Here is a 25,977-nt window from a genome sequence, read left to right as displayed (position 1 = left end):
CACTTTTATTCTATATTTCAGATGATATTTTCAAAACGTTGGCCTTCAGAAAAATACTTCAACATACACCCTCCAAAACACATAACAATGCCTGCCAATGTATTACTGAAAAGGCATTTAATCAATTTGGAACAACACGAAAATCAATAAGCATTGCAACAGTTAACCACACTTCGTCCCAGACCCACACACAAGTGTGTGTGCATGCACTCATGCATGCATGCTATTTCAAATTTCAATGCAATTCCTCATTTTAAATGCATGCATGATTAAAAGCTCTGGAAACCTTAAAGGCTTTCGTGGTACTGCAGCTGGTGCAACACAGAACCAAATGTATGCACCCCATCCTTTCCTGACTATATTGCAACAGTCTGTTGTTAAATAGGGAAAAGGTGACAGTGTGATGTGAAATATACACGAATCGCCTCCAGCAGAACCTCCAGGCTGCTTTTGCAGTGGTGATGTCATCGGGCTATGACGTCATTCCAAGTGACTAGAAATGAAAGAACCAAAAGGCTCTCTTGTTCTCGAAGAGACATTTCGTGGTAAAATAAAACGGCCTAATCAAACAACTTGATTTCACGTTAAATTGCAACTAAATAGCTGCATTTAATAAACTAACAGCATGCAATCGAGGTTTTAAGCATTTGAAAACAGGTGCAAAGGTTAACGAATGAGTGACCGTGAGTTTTCTCGTGCTCAGCGTGGGCGCGCTCCAGCCACTCGCTGACTTGCTCTGCGAGCGTGTACGTAACGCGCCGGCCGCCTCGAGACACCGGGACACGGACGGAACTCCCGTGATTTCCCCTTTCTTTTGTTTCTGTGCTTTGCATTCGGGTCTGGTGCGATGGCTGCGTTGACCGGAGGAGAGATGTGCGTCAAGTATTTGATGTTCGTCTTCAATTTCATCTTCTGGGTGAGTGCGTGCGTGCGTGCGTTTGATTGTTGTCGTGCGGGACACGCGTTTTTCCACAGAATCAAGTGAGAAATGCGTTTAAGTCACTACCATCAGAGACTTTAAACGCCATGCAACCAGAATTTCAATAGCAATCGTTGGGTTGACCTACTTAGAGTGTTTTCGTATCCGATTTAAGGATCTAGATAATGTAATTAAAATCACAGTGGGTGAGTGTGCGTGTGTGTGCGTGCGTGCGTGCGTGTGTTCTGGGACAAGCACTGAATGTTGATACTGTTTCTTTTGAGTCACATGTTTGTGTGTCGCTCATTCTGTGGTGTGAAGAAATCGTTATTTTGAATGGGTTCTTATTTAAGTCCTGATTCCCCTATATGTCACATTGTATGTTTATGTATAATGTGAGTAGTTTGTTCAACAGATCATTCAACAAATAGGGATAACTGGAGCAATGGGCGTGCCAAAAGGTGAGGGTGTGGCAAAAGGTTTCTCATTGGTCTCGCCGAACAGTATGGGCGTGCCAAAACGTTTTGCGAAAACTACCTGCATGGCGCGGGTTACTGACGTCATCACCACGGCAAGTTTAGGTTAAAGTTTGCAAAACCTGTAAGCAGTGAATATAAATTATATATATTTCCATTTATCTTTTTATAGCAATCAAAAACAAATTACAACTATTTTTAGGGTTAGGGTTTGCAAACAAACTGATAAGTGCTTTACCGCCACCTGCTGGACTGGAGTGTGGAACAAAGTTTAACGCTGATTGGCCAATACAGTAAAACTCCTTTCACCAATCAGAAACCTTTTGACACGCCCATTGCTCCATGCTGCATCTACCCTTGTATCAACCAAATGACAATTCTTACATCATTTACTCCATCTTAAATCAATAAATGAATCTTCACATTGTTAGAATGTGTTGAGGCGGTTTAAATCATCATGGTGTGATAAAACCACACGCTTCAAGAATTTGATACATTGTTCCATGGTGATAAAGGTGAAATTTCACTATATATTATTCACTAGAAAGTGTGGAGGTAGATTAACTGCAGATCAATTAAGTGGTTATTTGAATAAGTGTGAAGTGAACCTTCCGAATTATACAACGCAGTAAATCTGTTCAAAGCCATTTGGTTTGAGTGTGTATGTCCAGACATGTGGTCTTATACGGGTACGCGTCCTAGATCATCTGTAATCTGCGGGACTATTTATAGAGCATGATAATCTGGTGAACAAACTCACTGTAAACTGTATCTGTTGTGTGGGCTGTCTGGGAGATTGTGTATAAAGTGATTGTTTCTTGCGTTTAGCGTAACTCGTTTTTAGTTGAACATTATTGAATTGTTCTCATGTCAAGCATTCGGGGATAAACGTGTCACACAAAACAAGCAAGAACTTGTCTAGGTTCTCAGTATGATGATAATTCTATACCATGCAGTATGTTTGGTATGGAATATGTTTTATAGAAATCATGTGACATTTACATTTAGTCATCGCTTTTATCCAAAGCGACTTACACATGAGGTAAACAATGGAAGCAATTGGCACAACATGAGGACATCAAAAAGGATAAGCGCAGTATAACTGGTCTCATATAGCCTACCACAGTATACAAAGCTAAGGTTAAGGATAGAAAGAGTAGAAAGGAGATAAAAGTCAGAACTGGTCGGTCAGGTGTTGACTGAAGAGATGTGTTTTCATCAGATTCGTAAAGATGGCTGCAGAATCTGCTGAGCGGGCAGATCATTCTACAAATGTCGTACAGATCCAGGGAATACTGGAATAATACTGAATACCGGAACAAACATTGTTGGTTAATTTATTTACATACAGTAGATACATAAAGCAGTCTTGCTGCAGAAAGCTGTTGAAGATTTTAATCAATTTTTACTCGGGATAAAAAGGCAGTTTATCTGTAACACGTTGACCTTCAAAGACAAAATAAAAGAGAAAACAGATTTGTCTCAATGGGATATGATAGCTTTCTCGGCTACAATTGATTCCACTTTACCTTTGAAGGTATTTAAACCAAGCACAAACTGCATTATTTTTATTTAGAAAGCGAGTGTTAGTCCAATTGGACGTTTGTCCCAGAAATGACTGCGATAGAGTTCCTGTGACAACTAGCCCCAGTGTGTTGGTAAAGCTTCATTTTCAATAATCATGGAAACAATGGCACAATGCAATTTTATTTCTTTAAGTAAAGTGCAAAATACGTGTTTTATTTTACAAAATATGAGATATCTTCTTTTGATATCATGTAGTGGTGATTCACCTGCATGTGCATGATGTCTCTGAGCACAACACTCAGCACCTGCTTTAAGCCCCTCCCACCGACACAAAAAGAGCTTGCGCAAGCGACAGACTATTTCCCTTTTTGCTTTCTTTTTCAACAAAGAAAGGAAGTGTTGACAGACAAACCACATTTCTGTCATCTGGTTACTGCAGCCTGGTTGTATATAGTACAGTTGCGTTTTTGTACCTTTATACGCACGCAAAAGTTTGCTCATACTTTCTGTTTTCCTCAAAGCGAAAGTGACTTGGACAGTAAAACAATGGGAGTTGGTGGAGGTGCAAAATGTATCAAGTACGCACTGTTTATCCTGAACTTCCTTCTCTGGGTAGGTAGAGCGTAACTTCACATTTGTGTGTCATTCATTTTTTAATTCACCCGTGTAATCTGATGTTTACTGATCTTTTTTAGAAATACCTATGGGACTTGTATTAAATCTGTAAATCAGCCGACTAGAATCTAGGGCTTGTGGATCGGAATCTAATCGGAACATCAGAATCGATACCCAGCCCTCGTTTTATCCTCTTTCAAGTAATTGAATGCGTGTCTGTTGAATAAAGTATAGCTGCCAGAGATGGCGCAGATTTAAATCCTTTGCCTTAAAGCAGTGGTTCCCAACCTTTTTAGGGTACTGTACCCCTAAAACACTTGATCTTGTCTGAAGTACCCCCACAAGCGCATGTGATCGGTGTGATTTTTAGATTTGGTGTACATTTGAGGTTTGCAGTGTAACATATATCATTTAACTGTAAATAATGATATTTTACTTCCTATAATAGCTCCTTCTTATCTTTGTTTAATATTTGAATGACTTTTTCACATCTTCACGTGTCCAGAACAATTATACAAAAACAAAGATCACCCTGTGTCTTTACCCTGCAAAGTTAAATTCAGATTGTTCAGTTTGCTAAAGAAATCTGCAAGATATGCAAGGCGGGCAACCCAGTCTGTGTTCTCTAACATAACAACAAGGGGATTTGAGTGTGCTATATTCCAGTGTGACTCTTCTTTTCACATAGTGATCCAAGGGAATCCATGTGCCTTTAAATGCTTTTGATAGATGATATTTAAATATGTGTGAATACAAAACCGATTTAAATTCAAATGTGACTTCTCTTTTAACATATTTCTGTGTGTTTTAGGGTGTCGTGTCTGGTTTATACTAAATTTGTTTGTCCTTCGTGTGTGCAGATTGCGGGTACGGGTGTCCTGGCTATTGGACTTTGGCTGAGGTTGGATCCCAAGACCAAGAGCTTGTTTGAAGGGGAGAACGCTCCTTATGTCTTCTACACCGGTCAGTGGTTGTTTATGTGCATTTTAAACACATCTGTTGTGGTTTTGTGCATCGTGGAAATGAAGCGTGTGTGTGTTTCAGGTGTGTACATTCTTATCGCTGCTGGCGCTTTGATGATGATCGTTGGATTTTTGGGATGTTGTGGAGCCATCCAGGAGTCCCCGTGCATGCTGGGATTGGTAAATCATACGATTTGGGCTGTTCCTTGCTTTCTCTTCTTGAAAATCCTTCAGTGTTATTATAGGGTTTCTTGTGTTTGTTCCTGTAGTTTTTCTTCTCTCTGTTGGTCATATTTGCTGTCGAAGTGGCTGCTGGAATTTGGGGCTTTTCTAACCAGACCAAGGTGAGCATCTCACGCGTAGTGTACACAAAGACACGAACACATAGGCAGCGTTCCTAATCTGTTAATATCTCTTTGCCTACAGGTTATTGAAGATATAACGTCTTTTTACAGGCAAACTTACAAAAACTATCAAGACAGCAAACAGGATGCTCTGAAAGAGACACTCCGTCTCATTCAGCATGGCGTAAGATCTCGTCTCTTTTTCCTTATTTGTGGCTGTCTGACAGTCATGCACATCTACCAAGCGCACTTATAGTTTTCACGTCTGTATAAATGATGTTCAAGGGTCAATCTGAAATGAAACAAGTAAGAACAAAGCAGAGGTGTGCTCAAGCATGTCTTCCTGTGTAGTGTTTTGACCTTTTAAAAGACTTTATACAATGAACGCCCTAAAGCTTGTCCAGACTAGCAACCTCTGAGGTGTCTATTGCATCATCCTGTAACGAATTTGTTTCATGACATACTGATAAAAATCAACGCATCATCACGCTGGAAATTGTGTAAAACGGGCCAGCCACAGCTTTGTGTTGTCAGAAAGCTTTTACCATTTTTATATTATTAATATAAACATTTCAGATGGTCCATGAAAGAATCACGGTGTGTTTAGCCATTGAGATGATCTTTACTAATATCTTTTCTCTTGTCTCAGCTGAACTGCTGTGGCCCATCAGGACAAGACCAGGCGGCAATTGAGGAGACCTGCCCCAAAAAAGAGGGGCTTGATGTACACATTACCAAGGTAAGAGTCCTTAACAGTCAATGACTATACACAGTTGAAAGTCAGTCCAGTACAGAAAAAGGCCCTTCAAAACTGTTGCAACAAAACAAAAGTTTTTAATATGGTATTGTATGGTATAGCATTAATATCTGTCATACTTGGAATTACTGGAATACATAAACATGGTTATTTGAAAATACGTTTGTGTATCTATCCATCAAATATAAGTCACACACGCAGGTTTAATATCGAAGTGGTTTCCACCAGCTGAGCTGGAAATCATTCTGACCTCCTCAATACGGCTCAGCTTGAATCACTCTTGATGTTTACTCCCCCACGATGACCTTCGACTGGCAGGAGCACATGTTCAGAAAACCAAGAATGCTCTTTTCGTGTAGTTTACCGAGCAGTAAACTTGCATTATTTTCTTCAGTGCTGAGATCCAGCAGGGTTTTGACGGTTCAAAACGTTTTCTGTTATCATCACTCGTTACAGGACTGAATCCGTTATTCTGTGCATTGATAGTTAAGCATTGATGTTTATTCTATGATCTTGTTTTTATGTTTAGACCTGCCCTGATGCCATTGACGAAGTCTTCAACGCCAAACTTCATATAATTGGAGGTGTTGGAATTGGCATCGGAGTGATTATGGTATACATACTATTTTTGTAGCATTTTAACATTTTGGTTAACAAATCTGGAGTGGGGTGAAAATGATAACTTTTCAATATAGTGACATATGCTCTTAAAGTTTTTACTCTTAAAAAGGAACTACAAAAATATCTTTACGGTGATGCCATAGAAGAACCATTCTTGGTTCCCGAAGGAACCTTTCCTTCAATGGCTCTTATAAACCCATTTATTTAATCTAAAGAAAAAATGTTCCACTTCTTTTGTGAAAAAAAGGAAATTTCCTTATCGTACCATTAAGCCAAATATGTTTCTTTTAAGTCTAAGTGACCTTTATAAGAGTACTAAAGTAGTTTTGTATTCGCGGTTTGAGAAGCCTAACACAACATAAGTTCAGTTAATAGCGTGAGATTCAGGACCTTCCTGTTTCCCGAACAATAGAAGCCGGGGAGACTGTTTTCAAAACATCTTTGACAGCGATCGTAATTTGTGTCCAGTGCCGCTAATGCCGAAGAATTGCACGCTGCAGCTTTAAATGGAAATGTTTTTTATGTGAAGTGTACAGCGACGTGTGTGGCTTCTTTCATGGAACGTTGTGTCTGTTTTCACAGATCTTTGGCATGATCTTCAGCATGATGCTGTGCTGTGCCATCCGAAAAACCCGGGAGATTGTGTGAGGGTGCCGTTGTCTGGGCAACTGCCTGTGTATCGGTGTCGCATGATGTCTGTCCCAAAGCACTGTTTTGAACATGACCTCATTGGCTTAGAACCAGTTAGATCACAGCGACGAGCACACAATCTGTATATTTCTTTGCTTGATGGGAATTCACTCTGTATCTTAGTTTGTCTTGTCGCTGGCCTCAACCGTGAGCTAGAAAGGATCGGTTAAGCATTTCAAACCCATTGAATAAGGCCTTCAAGTTTTTTATATTTTTTTATTGTTCAAAATAGATATTAAGGATTAACCTTTATTTGCTTTATTGTAGGCCTACTTGCAGTATTGCTGAAATTTTCTAAAGTTTTGATTTGTGTATAGGGTTGATTCGATTTACCAACAAATCGGTGCATATGGCTAAAATAAAGCCCAAATTCAACATGAATTATGCAGCGGCTGTTTTTGTAGTTCTGTGGAATGTCTGTGTGTGTGTGTGTGTGTGTGTGGCTTGTTTTTAACACTAATCAGTGTTTCCTTTAACAGGCAAATGATAAGAGTGTTAAAGAATTAAAAGGAAAATGATGCACAGACTAAAGTGATGACTCATGGTCACTTTATGGTGTACCCTGGTACGACCCCTCCGTTTACTTGCTTCCTTTTAACTTTTTAATTTCGGCTGACTATATTAATGTCAGGTTAGTGACTGTACAATTATTTGCTACCTGGTTTCACTGCCTTTGATATAATTTGAAATCATGCAAAAAGAAATTCTCACGAAGTGTTATAACACCATGACTCACCCACAAACCCAAACAGATTCGATCATCAAAGTCATCTCGATAAGAACGCAAGGCACACCCATCAAAACATTTCCTGTGCTGTAATTTTATCGAAAACCTCAAAACTTTCATTAACTTTGGATTTAAAATAAAAAGCCCTTGCATGAGTCATAAGCTACCTTCTCACGTGATGTTCTGATGTAAAGATCAGAGTGAAAAATGCTCTACTAAAACACTAAACATGCTTTTATATTGACTGATGATTCTTAAATCTGAAACAGTTTGTGGCACAAATTGTAGTGACCTTAATAGTGCATAATCTGAATCCCGTTTTCTTCAATAAACTTTTAAAGTCCCCGGGAAGTTGCGATCGCTTTTCTTTCGTTTTTGGGGCGTGGCTTTTTTCGTTCTCTGCGATTTGATTGGATGAATAAAAACAGCCGTTGCATATTGAAATAGAACTGGCTGCAGACTGACATCTGAAGGGGAGGAGTTCACGGATGCCCCGCCCAAGCAGTCTAACAAACGTCATATAAAAGTATAACGTTAGTCATTACTGGAAGGAAGTCCGTTTTCAGATTTTAAATATTGATTATGAGGGCACACGAATTTTAGAAAGAGAATGACCCACATTGATAAACTATTTACAATAAACGCTGAAATTTCACGAACACATTTTTCATTTCACTGGGACTCAAGATGTTTGATTTCAATAAAATAAAAAGCTACTAAAAATCAAGATATTCTTTAAGACATTTTTGAATGTTTGGTAGTGTTTCGAGAACGTATTCACGTGTACTTTTGACTTCGTGAGGAATTTTTAAGTCTTCATGTTCTTGATGTCATAATATGGAGACTGTTGCCCTCTAGCGGCCTTTTGAGGACTTTTTTTAATGACCAACCAAGTATGAAACTCCAGAACAAACTTTACAAAGTCCATTTGACTGACTGCCATGATGATAATGCGTGTATTATGACTTAAGATGTTTAATGTAATTTTCCATGTGCTCATTAATTAGAAATGGAGTAAGAACTTTCTGAATAGTTCAGACTAGGCTATGTGATGTCTAAAGTGGATGAGGTACTTTACAGTTGAAAAGGATATACACACTTAAAACAGAGAGAGAGGGTACGTGTGTTATAGTCTCCATTAAAGTCAATTACTGATCACTCATTGCAGACAGATGCAGGATCAGATATGCTGTGTATTAGATGTTAAGGCTGTTTTCTTGTGAATTATCCACTTTCTGAGGTGGAATTTGATTTAGGGAGGTCTGTCTATATCAGGTAAATCAGATGGCATTGGTGAGTCTACATTATGATAATGATGACATCAAACTTTTAGATTTTTTTTCAATGTTCAGCAAATACGATGTTTCAATCATTTTGTAATATCAATTTATTTATTATATGTACAGGAATTAAATATGATTGTTGTTGTACCTTAAAATACCTTCAACATATCTTTTCCAGTTTCAGATTGTTTTTGTTGCATATTTGTATTTGTTTTATATACAGTAGCTTATATATATATATATATATATATATATATATGGAGAGTTCATTTGCACAAACAGATAACTTTGTTTTTGTACGGTGCATTTAAATGAATATAAATTAAATAAGTCAGTATGTGTATGAATTGACTGGATCTCGTTCATTCTGATTAGCCATATATATAAATTATATTGAGAGAATTTCAGGATAATTTATTTGTAAAGTAAATGTTGGTTTTAATAAATCCCTTCTACTTAATTTATTGGTTACATTATTTTCATCAATGGTATTTTTTTACCAAATGTAAATAGATTGGAAGATATAAAAATGATTGACTTGGTTTATTGATATGAACTATTATTATACTCACGTCATGTGTGTCTTGCATCACGGCACCTCCATGCGCACACCGGCTATAGAGGAGGCACTCTTTCTGTCAGACATGAAGTTAAATCACTTCATGCCATTTCTCACGTGCTGTGTGTTTTTACTCGGCTGAGAAAGAATGAGACACCACCGGGCATCCCTGGAGACCCTAAGCGACCTGCTTTAAGTCCTCTGAGCGCTCGATTGGACCGCTGTCTGACCACTGGCTGATGCTTTATCTGTTGTGCAGGAGTCAGAACAGTTTCATGCACTGGATTCGGTGGCTTTCATATGGGCTCCGATCAGTGGCTATATTAAGGATTTGAATAAGGTCACCGCTGAATCTTTTCATCCTCACCATCCGTGTCCCAGTAGCAAAAGGTAACTGCTTATTTCATTGCATGTCTGTGAATGTGCAAACTATTGTAACTTTACGCATAAAGGATTTGTATGTATGTTTGTTTTAACGCCACGTTTAGCTGACCTGATTTTGTTGCTCTGTTTCTTTTCTGCGTGCTGCGTGCTGTGAGGACCAGGAGCACGGAGGACAGAATGCCACATTAATAAATGTGTGTTTACAAAAGTGCAAGTTCGCATCCCCTGCATCTATGGCTGAAAATCCAGAAGACCCCCTGGCGTTATTGGAGATACTTGAGGTGTTGGGTGTCTGCCGTGGGAGTGTTTCCTATGCTGATATCTGCCTGTATCTAAGTGGACGCTTCAGTCTGCAACCCCTTCTAGAGTTACGGACTCTCCTCTATTCCACCGCTTGTAGAGATCCCTGTTTCCCGGCCACCCTGTTCAGAGAGCGCCTGTACCCTCCCTGCAGCAACCGGCTCTCTGCGGCCGCAGATGTTGTGTCTTTGTTCAACCTCCTCATGCACACATGCATGGCCCCTACATACACAAATGTTCAGTCTCTGACACCCTGTCAGGTCTGTGGGAAGGGATTCCTGCGTTATGACTGGCCGGCCGCCTTGCCCGTCACAGGAGGAGGGACTGTCTCTCCGGACTGTAAATATGAGAACCTCCCTTGTGAGGAGTTCAGTCTTAACGGAGAGGCTTCCCGCATGCAGACCGCCTCAGGATTGCTTGCTTACCCTCACTCGTACGCCCACGACCAAGGCAGCATGCAGGATACTTATTCTGTGGATGAGTCTGGTGATGCGCTCAATCAAGAGGCAGGGAAGATGTCGGCGGCCAATCAGGAAGCATGTGTTGCTCGTTCCTGCTCTCAGAAGAGGAGTGCCTTTAAAGAGGGCAGCAAGTTGGTGCCACTTATCTCCGTGGAACATGTTGGCCAATCAGAGCAAAGCTCAAGAGAGGATGGCGAGGATGTGCTTTATATTACTCAAAAGAACCCCTATCCAGACCCTGCAACATATGCCAACTCACATTCGCTGTGTTTGCATGAGCCGTCATACACCTATGCATCACAATCCTTTGATGCATCAACACATTCGAACGCATCGGATGCACAGGACGACGCTGACGCTTCGAGCCCGTACAGTCCTGATCAGACTCACTGGCATCGGAAAAAGCATGAGAGTTTGGATGAACTACAAACGTCTACCTACTTCGGACCCACGGTCTCCGTCGAAAAGCTGCAGACCCCAGCTCTACACCATAAGAGCCACAGCTTGGACATCGATAGCAGAACTGCAGATGAAAGATCTGAACAAGAACCCTCCGGGTTGCAGAAGCCCAAATCGGAGCGGTCTGTGTTGGAAAAGTCTGGATTGAGAAAACCAGGAGTTTTTCAACTAAGTTTCGACGGCTCAAGCCTTGACCTTCCCGGCTTTGACCCTCGCATCATCAGCTCAGTTCGGGACACCTTCAAGCGATTGAGCGGCATGAGCTTGGATGCCTGGTACGACTGGTCACCTACAGCGGAGGGCGCGGCTAACGTGGGCACCCAAACGGAACCTGCGGACCGGCGTGCTTTGCGAAGCCTCATGCTTAGCGAACGGCTCTCCATTGACAACCCCGACATCGGTGAGGATGACATCAGCGCTATCTTTCGGTTCCTGGATGATATCAGCATGTGTGGCTCCATGGCGGTCCTCCCAGGGGAAGCGGGTGGAGGTGCCCAAGACGGGGGCGGAGCTGGGCTGCCGGAGAGGCGTGAACGTTTAGGAAAATTGCGGCGGTTGTTTCACTCTATGGAAGCACCTGAGGAGGGCGTGCGATGGGGCGTAGGCCGCCTGCTCCAACGGGTCGCAGAGCTGGAGCAACAGCTGGAGCCCATCGCAGAGCTACGGGAACAACTTGCTCTTGTGCTCTCCACGCTGGACCGGCTGGAACAGCGCGAGCAGACCGTGTGCCCACACCCTCATCAAATACAGTACTTACACCCCACACCGCAGAACAGTATACAGTCCCAGGGATCTCCGAGGGTCAGCCTGGGGATGGAGGGGTCCAATGAGGCTGCGGCCAAGCGTAGGCGTCTTTTTGTTCGCAGGGCGTCTAAAGCCCCGACGGAAAGCAGCTCTTGCTCTGAAGCTCACAGAGAGTGGAGCATCAGCTTCACCAAAGAGCCACACATACAGCCTTCCAAGGTAACCAAATTATAGAATTCCAATGTTTTAAAAGTCACTGTGATGAGAAACACGTGCTAGGAAAGAAATGTACAGTAAGTCCAAAAGTCTGAGAACACATTGAAATAAAGAAATGAGATTGTTTTATTTTTTTATATTTTTAATTCAGCTTGCCATAAAAGTGGTCTCTTAATTTTTTCAATGGCCTTTTTCATATTTAAATGGCTCTTGTAGTTTAAACAAAACTATATGACATATCTGACATAACAGACACATCTGATGCTACTGTAGAAATATGTTATTTATTTATTAAAGAGTGAATGCCACAGACACCTGACAGATGACAGGAATTCTGGTGTCTTGTGAAATCACACCTGTCTCTGTGACAGCTGTGGAATAGCCTATCAAATTACCTGTCAGTCATTTTGTAATGGTAGGATTTTTAAGCAAAAAGCAGAAATTAGCAAACAGCTTAAGCACCAGTAAAATGTAAGCAAATTTATGACATTACCATATTAAGAACTTTAAAGAAAAATGTCAGCTTACTCTCCATTTGGCACACAAGATACTCACCGAACCATTTCTCAATCATTCATGGGGGAAAGATGAAAGTTATGCATAAACTTGTGCCACAACCTGAAGAAATTCTAACTAATTGTTTCAATTAAATGAATGCAACATAGAGAGTTTTTTACCAGTGCTCTCAGACATCTGGACCCCGCTTCATTTTGTGTGGCTTTCAAAGTTTTGTTTTGGCTCCCCAGTCAGATCAGTTGAGTGTCGTCTATAAAAGGGAAGCCCCTGAATTCCTCATGCCACCTGAAGCAACCTCGCGCCGTACATCTCTCCAGAGCACCACCCAGAATTCCACTGACCGCCCCAAAGTCACCTGGAACCAATCAGAGTTAACACCTTTGGACCTTCAGGTAACATCCCCGTATCAGTTTTGAGGAAGCAAATCTCTCTCTCTCTCTCTCTCTCTCTCTCTCTCTATACTCAACAGACCCCAAGCCCCTTCAATAGTTTGAAATTCATACTTAACATTACATATAATGTTGAATTAGATTAAGTTAAATAAATTATTTAGGATAATGATTTTTCATACAATACTTTTATATTGGTACAATCCCTGCTATCATTACATTGATTGATTTGATAGTGTTGATTTTTTTGTATTTCATCTTATTTCACCAATATCCATCTTATCCACACTTACATTTATTATAATACATTTTATATAGTTTTATATATTTATACAGTAATTCATACATTTTATATGATGTATAAATTATTTGCATAGACACTGTACATTGACGGTGTCTCAAACAATAAAATGTTAACATTAAAGACTTTACAGAGTAAATATTTTGTGGTTTTTAAGGTCCTACTTTGGTTTATGGAGTGAAGAACAACTTAACGTACATACAAGGTGTAAAAACCACTTTCATTGTCAGTGATAACTACCTTCTGATTCAGAGTCGACTCCTTTTTCCCAAGCCAATAACTTTGTTATTTGTTCACTTTCGTCTTTACAACTTGGAAGACCGCTTACAAAATAATAGCTACTCTTTAATAAAAAATAATAATATCAGAAGGTGCATTTATGCTGCTAAATCACATGTAGCAACTTTTCTCATATTTGTGCATATTTTGCAGGCCCCAGAGTCATTGGAGTTCTGGACGGATGAGATTTACACGCCGGCCTCGGACACGCTCCTGCGGCGTTCACATTCTTACACCCGCTGCAACAGAAACCAGGCGTACCGCATAGCCGCCCTCAGCATCACTGCCACTATCATCCTCATTCTCATCATCGTCATTCCAGTCAGCACTGTGTAATGTACATACAGTCACATGATATACCGTAAACACACTGCGCAGCTTCATTTTTTAAAGGCCAAAACATAACTGACGCATGTGCGCGAATGCCAACCCTTCTAGCTACGCAAGGTTGACTGTTCACCCCATGGCAACACAAGAATGTACATGTTCAAACCATGCGCGAGTCAGAATCTTCGTGTGTCTGCATACTTGAATTAAGTGTGTTTTTAATCTTATACACGGCACGTAAAATGTAAAGAATGTCAAGCATGATTTCTAAATCAACAAGCATGGCGGATCGGCCCCACGTGCTAAAAAGCAGTTTGCTTTTCAAAACAAATTTACCGAAACTTCCATGGGCTTTCCCGTGTTTCCATGGTGTTTCCCTATCAACTGTATATGTTTAGTAAGAATGTTGATGTTTTGAATTAAAGCAGATTCTAATTTACGATTCAAAGGCTGATTCGGCTGTTTGTGTTTGTTCCGCTCTCTTTGTTTTGATGCTTGTTGGGGAGTTCCCATTACGCTAATGTAATATTTTTGAAACCTGATATGGATCATGAAGCATTTCTCTCTTTTACCCTTTACTCTCCCTCCATTTAAATGCTAGGAAAATCCATTGATCTTGGCAAATTTACATGCACCCGCCTCTTTAATAATGCTCCGTGTAACTCTTGGCTATGAAGAAAATGCTGAGGTACGAGAAACACTTCTCATTTTGCTTTTCCTCCCCTACATTTTTCTAAAATGACTGGTAGATGTGGTAGACCTACATCTACCGCGACTGTAATAATGTGACAGCGAAATATTTGTACTGGATTTCCTCACAAAAGCTTAAAAGAAAAGTAGCCTAAATTACCCTCCAGAGAGGCAGAATGGATGTACAGTGTAGTGGTGGATCGATACGGCACACATTTTCAATTTGCTGAACAACAGCACTAAACTTTTAATGGGCTGTGATGGGACGGAGAGAGTGAGTAAGGATGGAATGGAGAGAAAGGGAATGTTTGTCCCGTTTATTGAGTCTAAAGGTTTCTGAGGCCTGAGCATGGTCTCTCATTGGATACCACCTAGCAACCATCCACAAAACATCTTAGGAACCGCATAGCAACGCAATGTGCTAGCACCCAAAAAACTTTAGCAACTGCAAGCAAGCCCCATGGACATTTTCATTACAGAAAACCTAAATAGATTTCTTGCTGTATATTGTCGCTGTCTTTCTATACCACGGAGTATTCTACTCCTGTATTTTTGGGCTTTCTTGAGTCTTTTTTTTTGTCTCAAGGTCTGCTTCTTGACTAATCTGATACTGCAATGTGAAGACAATTGTCTAAGATGTGCTTTTATCATTACTTAATTTGTATATATAAGACTAACTATACAAAAGATGAACCTGTATTGTAAAAATGAAACGATTGTTATTGAAACAAGTGTCCTGATCACTTCTCCTATCTGTTTTTAAAAAGTCCTGCCCCAATCTCCCCAAAATATTGGTTCTAGGTATTGGAGATGATGTTGCTGTTGTATAAAAGGCCGGTTGGAAAACATCAAAGCAATGCCTTGTTTTCCAGGAAATGTTTTGCAGCGGGGTTTGAGATACGTTTTTTCTTGTTTGGTGGGTGTGTCAGAAACGTCAATCCAATTATGTATATATACCACGCGGTATTAAAGAGACAGCTTGCACAATGGGTCCAAGTAAAGTCTTTTACAAATGTGTCCGCTACACCTCGGTATACACAACAATTGAAGATATAAAAGACATCTATTTTGCAGTATTAAACAAGTATTTGTACCGATTTCATCAGGCTCTGAACGTTCTTCAAAAAGAATGGCCTTCTCAGCTGCCATAGTTTCAACTCTTGTGTCATCCGAACAAAAAGGTTTTGCAACGTTTTATGAGGTGGCTTATTTGCATTAATTCGTACATTGTCAAATGTACAAAAACTGATGATTACTAGAAGAAAAGCAAATTCTAAAGCCCCGCTCCTAACATTGCAGGCACGAAAACAAATCGTACTAAAAACAAATTCATACGAATTAGCCAATACTAGCCGCATTATATAATAGTTATATTTTTGCCGTGAGATTATGTTGATAGTCATATGCTGCGTACCAATTCGCCTACTTATACTATGCACTACATTTAGGCATTTGGCAGACCCTTTTATCCAAAGTAAATTACATTGCATTATCCTATACATTTTACATAGGTATCTGTAAACCACTGGGATCGAACCCACAAGCTTGCGTTGTTAACGCAATGCTCTTACCACTGAGCTACAGGAAAGCTATAAGTATGTACTGTTTTTGTAATGGAAAATTACATACATTTAAGTGTGTAGCAAAACAAAATGCACACACTAGGACATACTAACAGGAACCGGAAGCGGCAGTTGTTGCCAAGAACACATTGTGGCCGTTTACTGTCACACACATCAAAATACTGCTCTTCTTTCCATTAAGGTATTTATTCATTCATTATTCCAAATGTAATGTTTACTGTAAACTTAGTTTAGTGGTGCATCAGTTATAAAATGTATAAATGCAGTAGAGCGTCACTCGTGATGAGTTGTTAGAGTGTGCATCGTTGTGCACTTCCAATAGCCACCGGAAATAGTACATCATCCGGGAATCTTTGAAATACTCTTTTCAACATACTACGATTTGTGACGTACTAATTGTACTCTCGAATACTATTTAGGACGGATGGTATGCGGATTGGTACGCAGCAATAGTGTTTACACTAATTGAGGTAATTAACCTATGAATTACTTTTGTTGCAGTTGAATAGGGATAAAAACGTTCTTTCGACAAAGTGATACGCTTCAGCTTTAAGTAGGCAATGTTAGAAAACTTGTCTTTTAACTTGATTTTTCAGTTTTGTTTTTGAGTTCCTATGGCCACATCAGAATTGCATTTGCTTTCATTTTACACAGTTTATATATAAATTGTTTCTTTATGTGGCCGTATACATACTGTATAGGAATTGCTCTATTTACCAGTGCACCTTTGACACCTTTAAAAAAATGAATGAATTGACAAATATCTATACATCTTATATTGTCTTCATAAAGCTGTGTTTGGTTTACCGCTACATATATTGTCTTGTCATTCAACATTTAAAAAGCCTGACAGGTACATAGGAAGTAGTCAGATCATGATGACCATGATAATGGCTGATTTTTATTTAAGTGTTTTCTATAGAAAATTTCAGTACACAGTATCTTGCTGTGTAACCCATCAGAGTTTTAATATTTCAGAGCACAGCTCTTATAAACATTTATTATCTATTTATGATCTGTCAGTTCCGCTATTGATGCAAAAGCACTTAACCACACATTACCCACACGCACACACTCTCTTAAGTCCAAATGAGACTTCCTTCTAATGCAGTTTAGCTAAAATCTCCACTGGCTTTTCCCTCTATCTGCACACAAGTGATTTTGCTTCACATCAGCCAATACTGGTAGATTAAAGCTGCCATATCGATGCTGTGAATTGGGTGTAATTAATTATGGACTGTAATAAAATTAAATGTTGTTTCACATCAAATATGTCATTTTAATATATAGCACATAATGAATCTCCCTGAAGGAATCGTGATTGTCCAACAGTCTATAATTACAATTGTTTGGGTGCATGTGTGCTAAACTTGAAATATTTTTTCTCAAATGCAAACTTTTACACACACACAAAAATGAATGAGGATTTGTATATGTTTAAAGGTATGTATCTCGGGACTACAGATAAAAGGATCATTTAAATTATTTCTGCAGTCAAGCAAACTCAACTATTGTAGTTTTTACAACTCGGTCAGCATAATGAATCTTGGGTTGGTCCTGATTTTGCAAAGCATGAAATTAGGCTGGTTTCTGTCAAAAATGTGTTTGTAAATAAAGTTCATTCGAAGTGCTTCACATAGAGATGATTTACCAAAATGTGGTAAAAATTTAAGTTAGTCAGATAGCACAACAAATACTTTCAAATCACAATGAAAACAAAAGACACATTAAAAGTTTAAATAATGCAAAAATTACAATTAGACGGAAATAAAAAGCACACTTCTGTTGTTTCCATTTTCATGACTTATTTTTTTCATTACCTATTATAAAACTATCAATAGAAATGTTTAAAACGCTCAAAAAGCCCTTTTCACAATGACGTTATTCAACTTCCACTTTTGCAAAGAATTTAACAACAGTGACTGAAAATACGAGTGGTCAAGATCGGTAAGATTATTATTTTGTTTCGCATCAGGCATGTGAATATTTCGTAACGTTATTGACTGACAGAACACTTATTGAAGAACTTATCCTAGTAGCACCTTCGCTAACGCAAAAAGAAAATCGAACAATTACCTTCACAACCAAACAAGTACTGTTCGACGAAGAATTTGTGTTTCTTATCCAGCTCTGATCTTGTCCTTAGGGAAAATTTGTCTGCAAGACCCTGTACATAATCTAGCTATATTTGTGGCAACTGTGTAAGGGACTTGGGAAACTCCGTTCTGAGGCGCTAGCGGAAGTAACGATACAACTGCTTCGCAGCAGAACGGAAGATGCGTGACGTCATGTGAAAATGGCCTATCTTTGGTAAAGAGCGGAACTGTTGCCATGGAGATATAGTAACAACAGACCCTCGCGCGCTAGAGCTGCGAAGTAGGCTGTCTCCATAGTAACCGTTATTTCCTGTGGTATAAGCGTTCAGTTTACGTTAATTTTACCAATTTTATTCAAACTCTTGAGTTCGCTTTATAAAGGCAGCGAAATGGCTCATGTTCGGACCTACAATCGACGCGTGCGTGTGGGGAACTGGAAAGAAGACGTGACTTTAGAAGAGGTTTGCTTGTTTTAGCGCATCCGATCTTAGTTTAAAACACAAGTATACAACAGGTCAATGCATTTGTGTGTTGTACGTTATTTGTATATTGTGCATTTGCAGGAAACTTTAAAGGAGTTTATTCATCAAAAAGAAAGAGGTGAACTCACCGTCCAGAAAGAAGGAGTTTTGAGGCTAAACATCATGAACCCAGTAAGATAAAAGTTTACCATGACGCTACTTGTTATTATATAAAATAAAGTCTGGTGATATTACAATTATATTATCATACTAAAACAAACAGGCCTTTAGTTAAACTATAGTTATATATGATGTAATGATACAATTGTTTTTTAATAAAACAATAAAATAGGGGCGATAACACAACCAAGCTCAAGCTGGTGAAGACGAATAAAAAGTATTTTTTAGGAAGTGGGTGAATGTTTAATAAAAGAAATGTTTATACGTATACATATTTTATATGACTTAATATGTTTTGACATTGGTGTATGTGTGGCTGGTGACTTTTGAACATGTTGTTTAGGTTAACTTGTCGGTATCTCTGGATGGCTTTTTGAACTTTGGAGACACGGTCATTCTGGTGAACTCTGGAGGTGGACTGCATGAGCCACGCAGGCCTTGTGTCCTCAGCATCATTGCCGACAGCAGTAATATTGAGTCGCATTCAGGGACAAATCCATCTCTCCGCCTTCAAGGGCCCCTTCAAGTCGGTGGAGCCCACAGTATGGACCCCTGCGTTAGAAACGCCTTTGTCATTACAAGGTAGAAACACACACATACACATTTCAACTGAGACACTTAAGTACCTGTTTTATCACCTGTGCTTTATGATTCAGCGTTGATGGGACCCCCGATGGAGAGGTGGTCAGATATGACCAAAACTTTGCACTTAGAACTACATCAGGCTTTGCCGGAGAGGTAAGCGAGCAAATTAAATGTGTACTATTTAGTTTATTGAATTATCGGGCTTGTTCTTACTTTGTGCTCCACATAGCTGTACCTTGCCAGTGACCACAGGACTTTTCTGAAGTGCGCTAAGAAATCTCGGCTACAGGAGCTGAGCTTGGTAGCCAAAATTGATTTCCTTTGCTGGTGGAAAGTGATTTATTTGGACCCTCAAGAAAGGCTTGAAAATGAGGGCTATCCTGTCCAGGTATCACAAACTGTTATCTTTTCATTTCCAAACTTCAAAGTTGGTACACGTACACCTATATATACAATTGAATAATGCATAATGAATGCTGTTTTGCAGGTGAACGGGAAGGTTTTGATTTCCCACTGTAAAACCAATCAATGTTTGGCTGCTCTCGGCAATCACATCCTTTGGTAAGGCATATTACAAAATTGTAAATCAATACCCCTATTACTCAGTATAAGAGGTATATCATTGATCTTCCAAATACAAATATTATCATACTCCAAAGTCAATCAGGCGTTAAAAGAGATTTTGCATGATATCCTTTTGTTTAAATACGTTCATTTTTGGGTGCGCGTGTATATATTTATTTATTTGGTTTGTGTTTGTGTGTACAGGACCGCGTTTGGTAAAGAGTATGAACTCACTGCTCACACATTCTTGGACTCCCATAAGGCTGAGCAGGACAATAATCATTGGCTGTTTGTCACGGCTAATCCTACCAATCAAAATCAAAGTCTGCTGCAACCACAACAAGATGATGTCATGACAGATGAGATTAGAGAAGAACCAGAGCCAGTGGAGGACATACAAGTAAATGAGCACAGTCAAAAAGAGATGTAAAAACAGAATAACTGGACCCAAAAGATGTAAAAAAAAACTTTATATATTACAAAATGTAAAGTACACCGATCTGTATTTTACCAAGATAATTTTTCCGTCAACAGTTGACTGAATGAACATTGCATACAGAAAAGCATCAAAAACCAGGCAGCGTTTTTTCATTACTCACTGCTGCCCCTTGCTGTTAAATGTTTCAGCATTGCAATCATGTTTATAAACAGATATCTTGGAAAATGGGTCAGGTTGGGTTTCTTTGTTAGATTTTCTCTGTTGATTTCTTTTGCCTTTTTGTCTCTGGTTTTTTGCCTTCGAACGTTTTCCTTTCTTGTTGTCAGGTACCTATGGAGAACAAACAATCATTTGCATTCTCAAGCATCTCTTGTACAATGTGCAATGACCCCAAAAGGTAACAAATTGTCTAACCAAATTGGATTTATTAAAACAAATAGCATAAGTGCAGTTATCAAGATACACATTTTTTTCACTGGGGTGAGAAAAAATGACTTCCTATCAAAGCCTAGAGTAACCAAACTATGAATTTAGTGTTTAAAATCAAGACACAGCATATCTGGCCACCTTCTGGCTGTCAAGTGTTAGTAGAATTTATTTAAAGTACGAATGCACCTGTTTGAACCTGGAGGGAACTGACTTCATACTTCCACAAAAAAAATCACCTTAGCCTACACAAGTTTTTACGAAAAATAGTTGTAAAAGTTTTTAAATGTCTGAATACTTTTTGGGGTCACTGTAATTCATCCATCACTCACATGAATGTTAATGAAATGAACAATTTCAGAAAAATATAATTTTGTATCTCAAAAAATCAAGAGACATTTTTTAATATGACATTTTTTAATATGACAGAGAACCACAGGTTGTAAAATGTATGATACCATCCAGGCATGCAGCTTATAACAGTCATGTCAAGTGATCATACATAAATAAATACTACTAATAAATAAAGTCATAATTAAGTTAAGAGGATGTAGGAATCAGATGTAAAAGAAACATGAATAAATGTAGATCAGTAGATTACGTGTTTCCATGGTGTCCACTCGCTCCACTGAGAGAGAAGCAGCAGGTCTCTGCATCGCACCCTCAATTTCGTGATGACCCCCTGAATTTCGACCTTTGTCCCCTCCCATTCATGAGTCTTGAACTGAAGGGATTGGATGGATAGGAAAGTGCATGTCAGAAAGGAATAATACAATTCAAACTCTTATGGGTGGTTCCCTGGACAGGGATTACCTTAAACTAGGACTAGGCCTTAGTTTAATTAAGGATATTTATGATGTTTTTAAAAACAAACTTTACAAAAAAACATTACTGGTGTGCATCTTGAGACAAAACAATCACACTGGTGTATTTTAAGATGCCAGGGCAAGATGTTTTTGATCAAATAGCGCTTAGAAAGTTAGTCTGGGCCTAGGCTCGGGCCCTTTTCGCCCCGTCGAGTGATATTTTTAAGTAGAAATGATAAATATGTAAATTAATTTATCTAACCTTCCCATTGTCACGTATCTCGTACTCAATCTGATGCTTCAGAGGAAAGAAACTGTGAGGCTGCGGCCACGTGGATGGAGGCGTCACCACCACTTCAAATTTTTCCTTGTTTTTTCTTTGGAAACATTTCGTAATGTTTGGACCAGCGGGTTTGACTAACAAAAGCAAATAAAAGTGTGATCAATCATGAGGACGCCCTTATAAAATCTCTCTTTAAATTCATCTCAATGGAGTTCATCTAATTATCACTTAAATCATTTGAATTGATTATTACGTGAAGTTTTACAGTTATAACCACTCGTCCCTGTCTAATGGTTTCTATTGCAAATGTCATTGTGAACATTAGGTGTTGACCTAAACCATTACGAAATTATTTTATGTGGCCTTTTGTGCTTTGGTTTAATGGTGCCACTCTGGTCAGGCAACACGTGCAGAGAGACCATTATAGTTTCCATTAAAACCAATTCCCACTAAAACCATCAAGATCGTTAAGTTTTCTAACTTTATATTTTATATCTTTAAAACTCACTAATGATGTCATTACATTTGCATAATGTGCCCAGATAAACCCACATGCTCACCAATTTCTCGAAGGTAGAAGCTGTAGTCGGTTTTAATGTAGCAGCAGGAGGAAACAGCCTCCCCTGTTATCCGCAGGCGCTCGGACTCTTCAGTAAAGGAATTTGTGGTATGTGGAACACGAAATACACCATCCACAGATGGCGACACCCAGCTGCCATGGTCACTGCATCAATACATCATGCTCAGGTGAGTCGGTGTTTGTGGGTATGTCTGTACTCTACATGTTTGTATATCTCATACCGTGAATTACGCAGTCTGAAAGCTGTATAATCAGCTAAGGTCCACGAACATTTGAGGCTGTGTGCGCAGGAAAAGGTTTCGGCTGTGCAATTTAAGAACGAATCTATAAAAATGAGACAAAACCACATCTCGTAGTCAAAAACAAATGTATAATACAATGCAATGTAAGTCGCTTTGGATAAAAGCGTCTGCCAAATGCGTAAATGTAAATATCAGCCTATTATAAAATCATTAGACCATATTTTCAAACGAAGTCACTTGAGGTTGTGGGCTGACATTAATGCGTAATGTATTAGTGTAATATTGCCTAATGGTTAACTTGTACTATGTCAGACTGGCACATCTTCCATGACGACATTTACAGAATCGATCTTTGTGCTAGAAATTCCCAATTATAAAAAAAATCCAGTTCCAAACAAGATCCTTTATCCAATACACGCTCCTACCTGAAGCCTCTTTGGACTTGTCCAGCAGGAGATAAATGTAGTCTTCTAAACCTTCATCACTCCAGCAGGTGTAATTCCCAGTTTGGTCTTCTTGCAGGCCAAACACGATCAGTTTGGTCCCGTTGGGTTTTTCAAACTCCGAATTCGCGTCCAACGTGCCGTGTCCCTCTCTCTTCCAAGTGACGGTGTTCTTATTCGTTTTACAATCAAGAATAATGGTTTTGTGTTTCTCGCCAAAGATAACTTTAAAGAGAAATATATACAAAAAGGGAATTTAAGAAGATTCGTCGTTGTGTGGGTGCCAGCATTTCTAATCTGTTTGTTTTGGAGTAAAGATATAACTGTACCCTAGCCCCACTCTAAATTGAGCATTCCTTTGGGAAGGTGATGAATTGTAATTAAACACAGTATGTAAAGAAATAGGCTACAATGTTGCTTTTCGTTTTGATCGGATTTAAATATTTTGTGGATTGTAAATATTTACCAATTTTGGGATTTTGGTTAATATTTACGTGTAATTCAAATGAGCTTAATATTAAAGCAATAGAAGGAAATGAGTAAAGATCGTGCGTGTGTGTGTAGTCAGTATTCTTACATTTCTCAGGGAAAACATTAAGCGCTGATATTCGTATCATTAACAAACTCAGGAGTAAGATGAACCTCACCAGCAACCCCATCTGGAAAAAGAAATAAAATGAGCCAATATTTAGACTAGGTATTCATTTACTTCATTCTTTATTAAAGTGTCAAATGCATGTAAACACAAATTCCAACGGGGAAATTACTAGCAATGAAAATACAAAAATCATTAAGCATGAAATAACATTAATAGTTATTCTTTGTAATTATGTATAATCATTGAAATAGACTGATTTGATAATTGAATAAGGACAGCACATAAATATAGGAGCAACATATATACATTCTTTCTTCTCTGATTAATATATTTCTTTCATGTTTCTTCTTATTCATGTCCAAATATACCACATCCACATGTTTATATTGTAATTATAATATATGGAAAATGATTTCAAATACATATAAATGGGTTTAAATTAATCCCTTCGCTTTCATTTGTGAATTAATCATTTTGTTGCGCAGTTTAGAAATAGTAATGCATCTCTTACCTTAGCTGTTTGTGCTGTGATGTGCGTCAAACTAAGCGCAGAAATCAGGAGCGCTCGTTGAGATTGGCTGGTTCTTGGGGTGCGAGTTCTTTTATTCCCACTTGTGAACACCCACTCGCTCTGTGGGCGAAATCTGTAAAGAGTTCCCCTCGAGACCATGAACTAAGTGTTAAAATTACCATTAAATAGGCGTGTGGTCACTGTGTCATCACTCCTATTTTCACCATCTTTATATCAAATTGAAAGGACTTATTAGTAAGGACAAACTTATAAAAGCTAGGTATGTTACACCTGTACAAACGTACACCTGTATGTTATATTCTTAGGTACTGCACTAGTCTTCCCCAGTTGAAATGATTATTTTTTTATTGAGTTCAGAATAGTTCAGCGCATTTTTTCTGCATTAGGTCAGATGTTTGAGAAGAGATAACAAGGAAGTTTGAAGAGTTCAAATGAGATTTTTACCAGAGAGGAACAGTGAAAGTAAAGATTTAAGAGAGCATTTAAGGGTATCTCTGTGGTTGTATCACGCCTCCTTCATTCTATACATTTGTAAGAGAGAGTGGACGTATAGGAGCCAGCACTATATAGATTTGGATCATGCAGAGATTTCATTGCACAAGCATTGAAGTTAAGTTCACAAATGAAGAGATTTTCTGCATGCATCAGATGCTTGTTAAACTCAATGATTCTCACTATATGATGTCTGTGAAGTTTGGCAAGTCTCAAACATTCCCCCTGAGGTAAGTGTTTCACAGGTTGAATTGGAGTTGACGGATTTCTCTTACAGGACTATCATGCTGGCTGAGATCTGTACAGCTGCATCCCATGGGACGAGATGCAGCTGAATGTCAGGTGTTTCAAAATATATGAAAATAAGTGAATATAGAGAAGCGAGCTAAGCCCCGCAGGGGCACGTTAATTCCTGTAAAAATATGAAGATTTCAATGCCCATGTATGTTATTAAATATATAGGGCAGGGAAGTGCTCATTTTGCTCAATAAATGTAGAAACTACAGACAACAAGGTTTATATTTCCCAAACACATTAGGCAAATAAAATAAAAAGCTACTATGTGGGTTTATCCTCACAAATGAGTTATATTTGCTTAATAATCTTCTTTTGCTGTTTTTATATTTCATTTAGCATTTTCTGAAAATGGTTTCACATATAATTCATTTTTCTTCAGGTTTATACATTTTTTTGGGCGACAGCACTGTCTTGTTTTTGTCGTCATGCACTTTGTTATATATAAATATGTTATTTCATTTGATGTAACCCCGGAAAACAGACGATCACTTTGTGGAAGTTAAAGGAATAAATAGAAGAAATTCTTTCTTGAGTCATATCAGTCAGGAGGAGGTTACCAAACCTTTAACCAAACTCCGATATTCAGACTATGAGAGAGAGAAATAAGGAAGTCGATGATGACAGAGAAGGGAGGAAATGCAAAATTGGAATAGCAAGTTTAAACATAGACACAGTCACTTCAGGAAACATGTGTGACAAATAAAATTCTGCATAAACATAAATAATTAGTAGTGTTTTTACAATACCTACTTCCATGTAATTTGGAAAAGTGCCTATTAGGTTTTTTGTTCTAAATATATGATTTGGTCATTCACTAGTCTACA

At 38.8% G+C, this 25,977-nt stretch overlaps 4 protein-coding genes across 5 annotated transcripts; 3 read left to right on the top strand and 1 right to left on the bottom strand.

Annotated features, from left to right (window-relative positions):
- The first annotated feature begins 491 nt into the window (after positions 1-491).
- On the top strand, positions 492-7,292 carry cd9a (CD9 molecule a). Of its 2 annotated transcripts, none has more exons than XM_079466350.1 (8): positions 492-916; positions 4,398-4,500; positions 4,582-4,679; positions 4,769-4,843; positions 4,926-5,027; positions 5,493-5,582; positions 6,130-6,213; positions 6,804-7,292. In XM_079466350.1, exons 1-8 carry the CDS (start codon positions 848-850, stop codon positions 6,867-6,869), a joined length of 687 nt encoding a protein of 228 aa, XP_079322476.1. In that variant the 5' UTR covers positions 492-847; the 3' UTR covers positions 6,870-7,292. The 2 variants fall into 2 exon arrangements, with proteins under 2 accessions (XP_079322476.1, XP_079322477.1); XM_079466351.1 differs by lacking the exon at positions 492-916 and adding an exon at positions 3,288-3,534.
- Positions 7,293-10,097: 2,805 nt separating this feature from the next.
- On the top strand, positions 10,098-13,865 carry minar1l (membrane integral NOTCH2 associated receptor 1-like; the record flags this gene model as incomplete). Its single annotated transcript, XM_079466007.1, has 3 exons — positions 10,098-12,047; positions 12,791-12,952; positions 13,683-13,865. The coding sequence occupies 3 exons, from the start codon at positions 10,098-10,100 to the stop codon at positions 13,863-13,865; spliced, it is 2,295 nt and encodes a 764-aa protein (XP_079322133.1).
- A 4,749-nt stretch (positions 13,866-18,614) lies between these two features.
- Positions 18,615-20,445, top strand: cfap161 (cilia and flagella associated protein 161; the record flags this gene model as incomplete). The annotated part of the gene is made up of 7 exons (XM_079466006.1): positions 18,615-18,686; positions 18,789-18,878; positions 19,210-19,448; positions 19,523-19,604; positions 19,681-19,839; positions 19,939-20,012; positions 20,220-20,445. The coding sequence occupies 7 exons, from the start codon at positions 18,615-18,617 to the stop codon at positions 20,443-20,445; spliced, it is 942 nt and encodes a 313-aa protein (XP_079322132.1).
- Positions 20,446-20,467: 22 nt separating this feature from the next.
- On the bottom strand, positions 20,468-24,494 carry il12b2 (interleukin 12B 2). The gene is made up of 8 exons (XM_079466340.1): positions 24,344-24,494; positions 23,812-23,893; positions 23,217-23,459; positions 22,771-22,873; positions 22,530-22,693; positions 21,949-22,103; positions 21,482-21,604; positions 20,468-20,784 (listed from the first exon to the last, which is right to left on the bottom strand). Exons 2-8 carry the CDS (start codon positions 23,891-23,893, stop codon positions 20,611-20,613), a joined length of 1,044 nt encoding a protein of 347 aa, XP_079322466.1. The 5' UTR covers positions 24,344-24,494; the 3' UTR covers positions 20,468-20,610.
- Positions 24,495-25,977: the final 1,483 nt, after the last annotated feature.

This window comes from Barbatula barbatula, assembly GCF_947034865.1.
Source record: "Barbatula barbatula genome assembly, chromosome: 10".
In the NCBI taxonomy this organism is placed as follows: Eukaryota; Metazoa; Chordata; class Actinopteri; order Cypriniformes; family Nemacheilidae; genus Barbatula; species Barbatula barbatula.
This window is presented reverse-complemented; position numbering and strand designations above follow the sequence as displayed.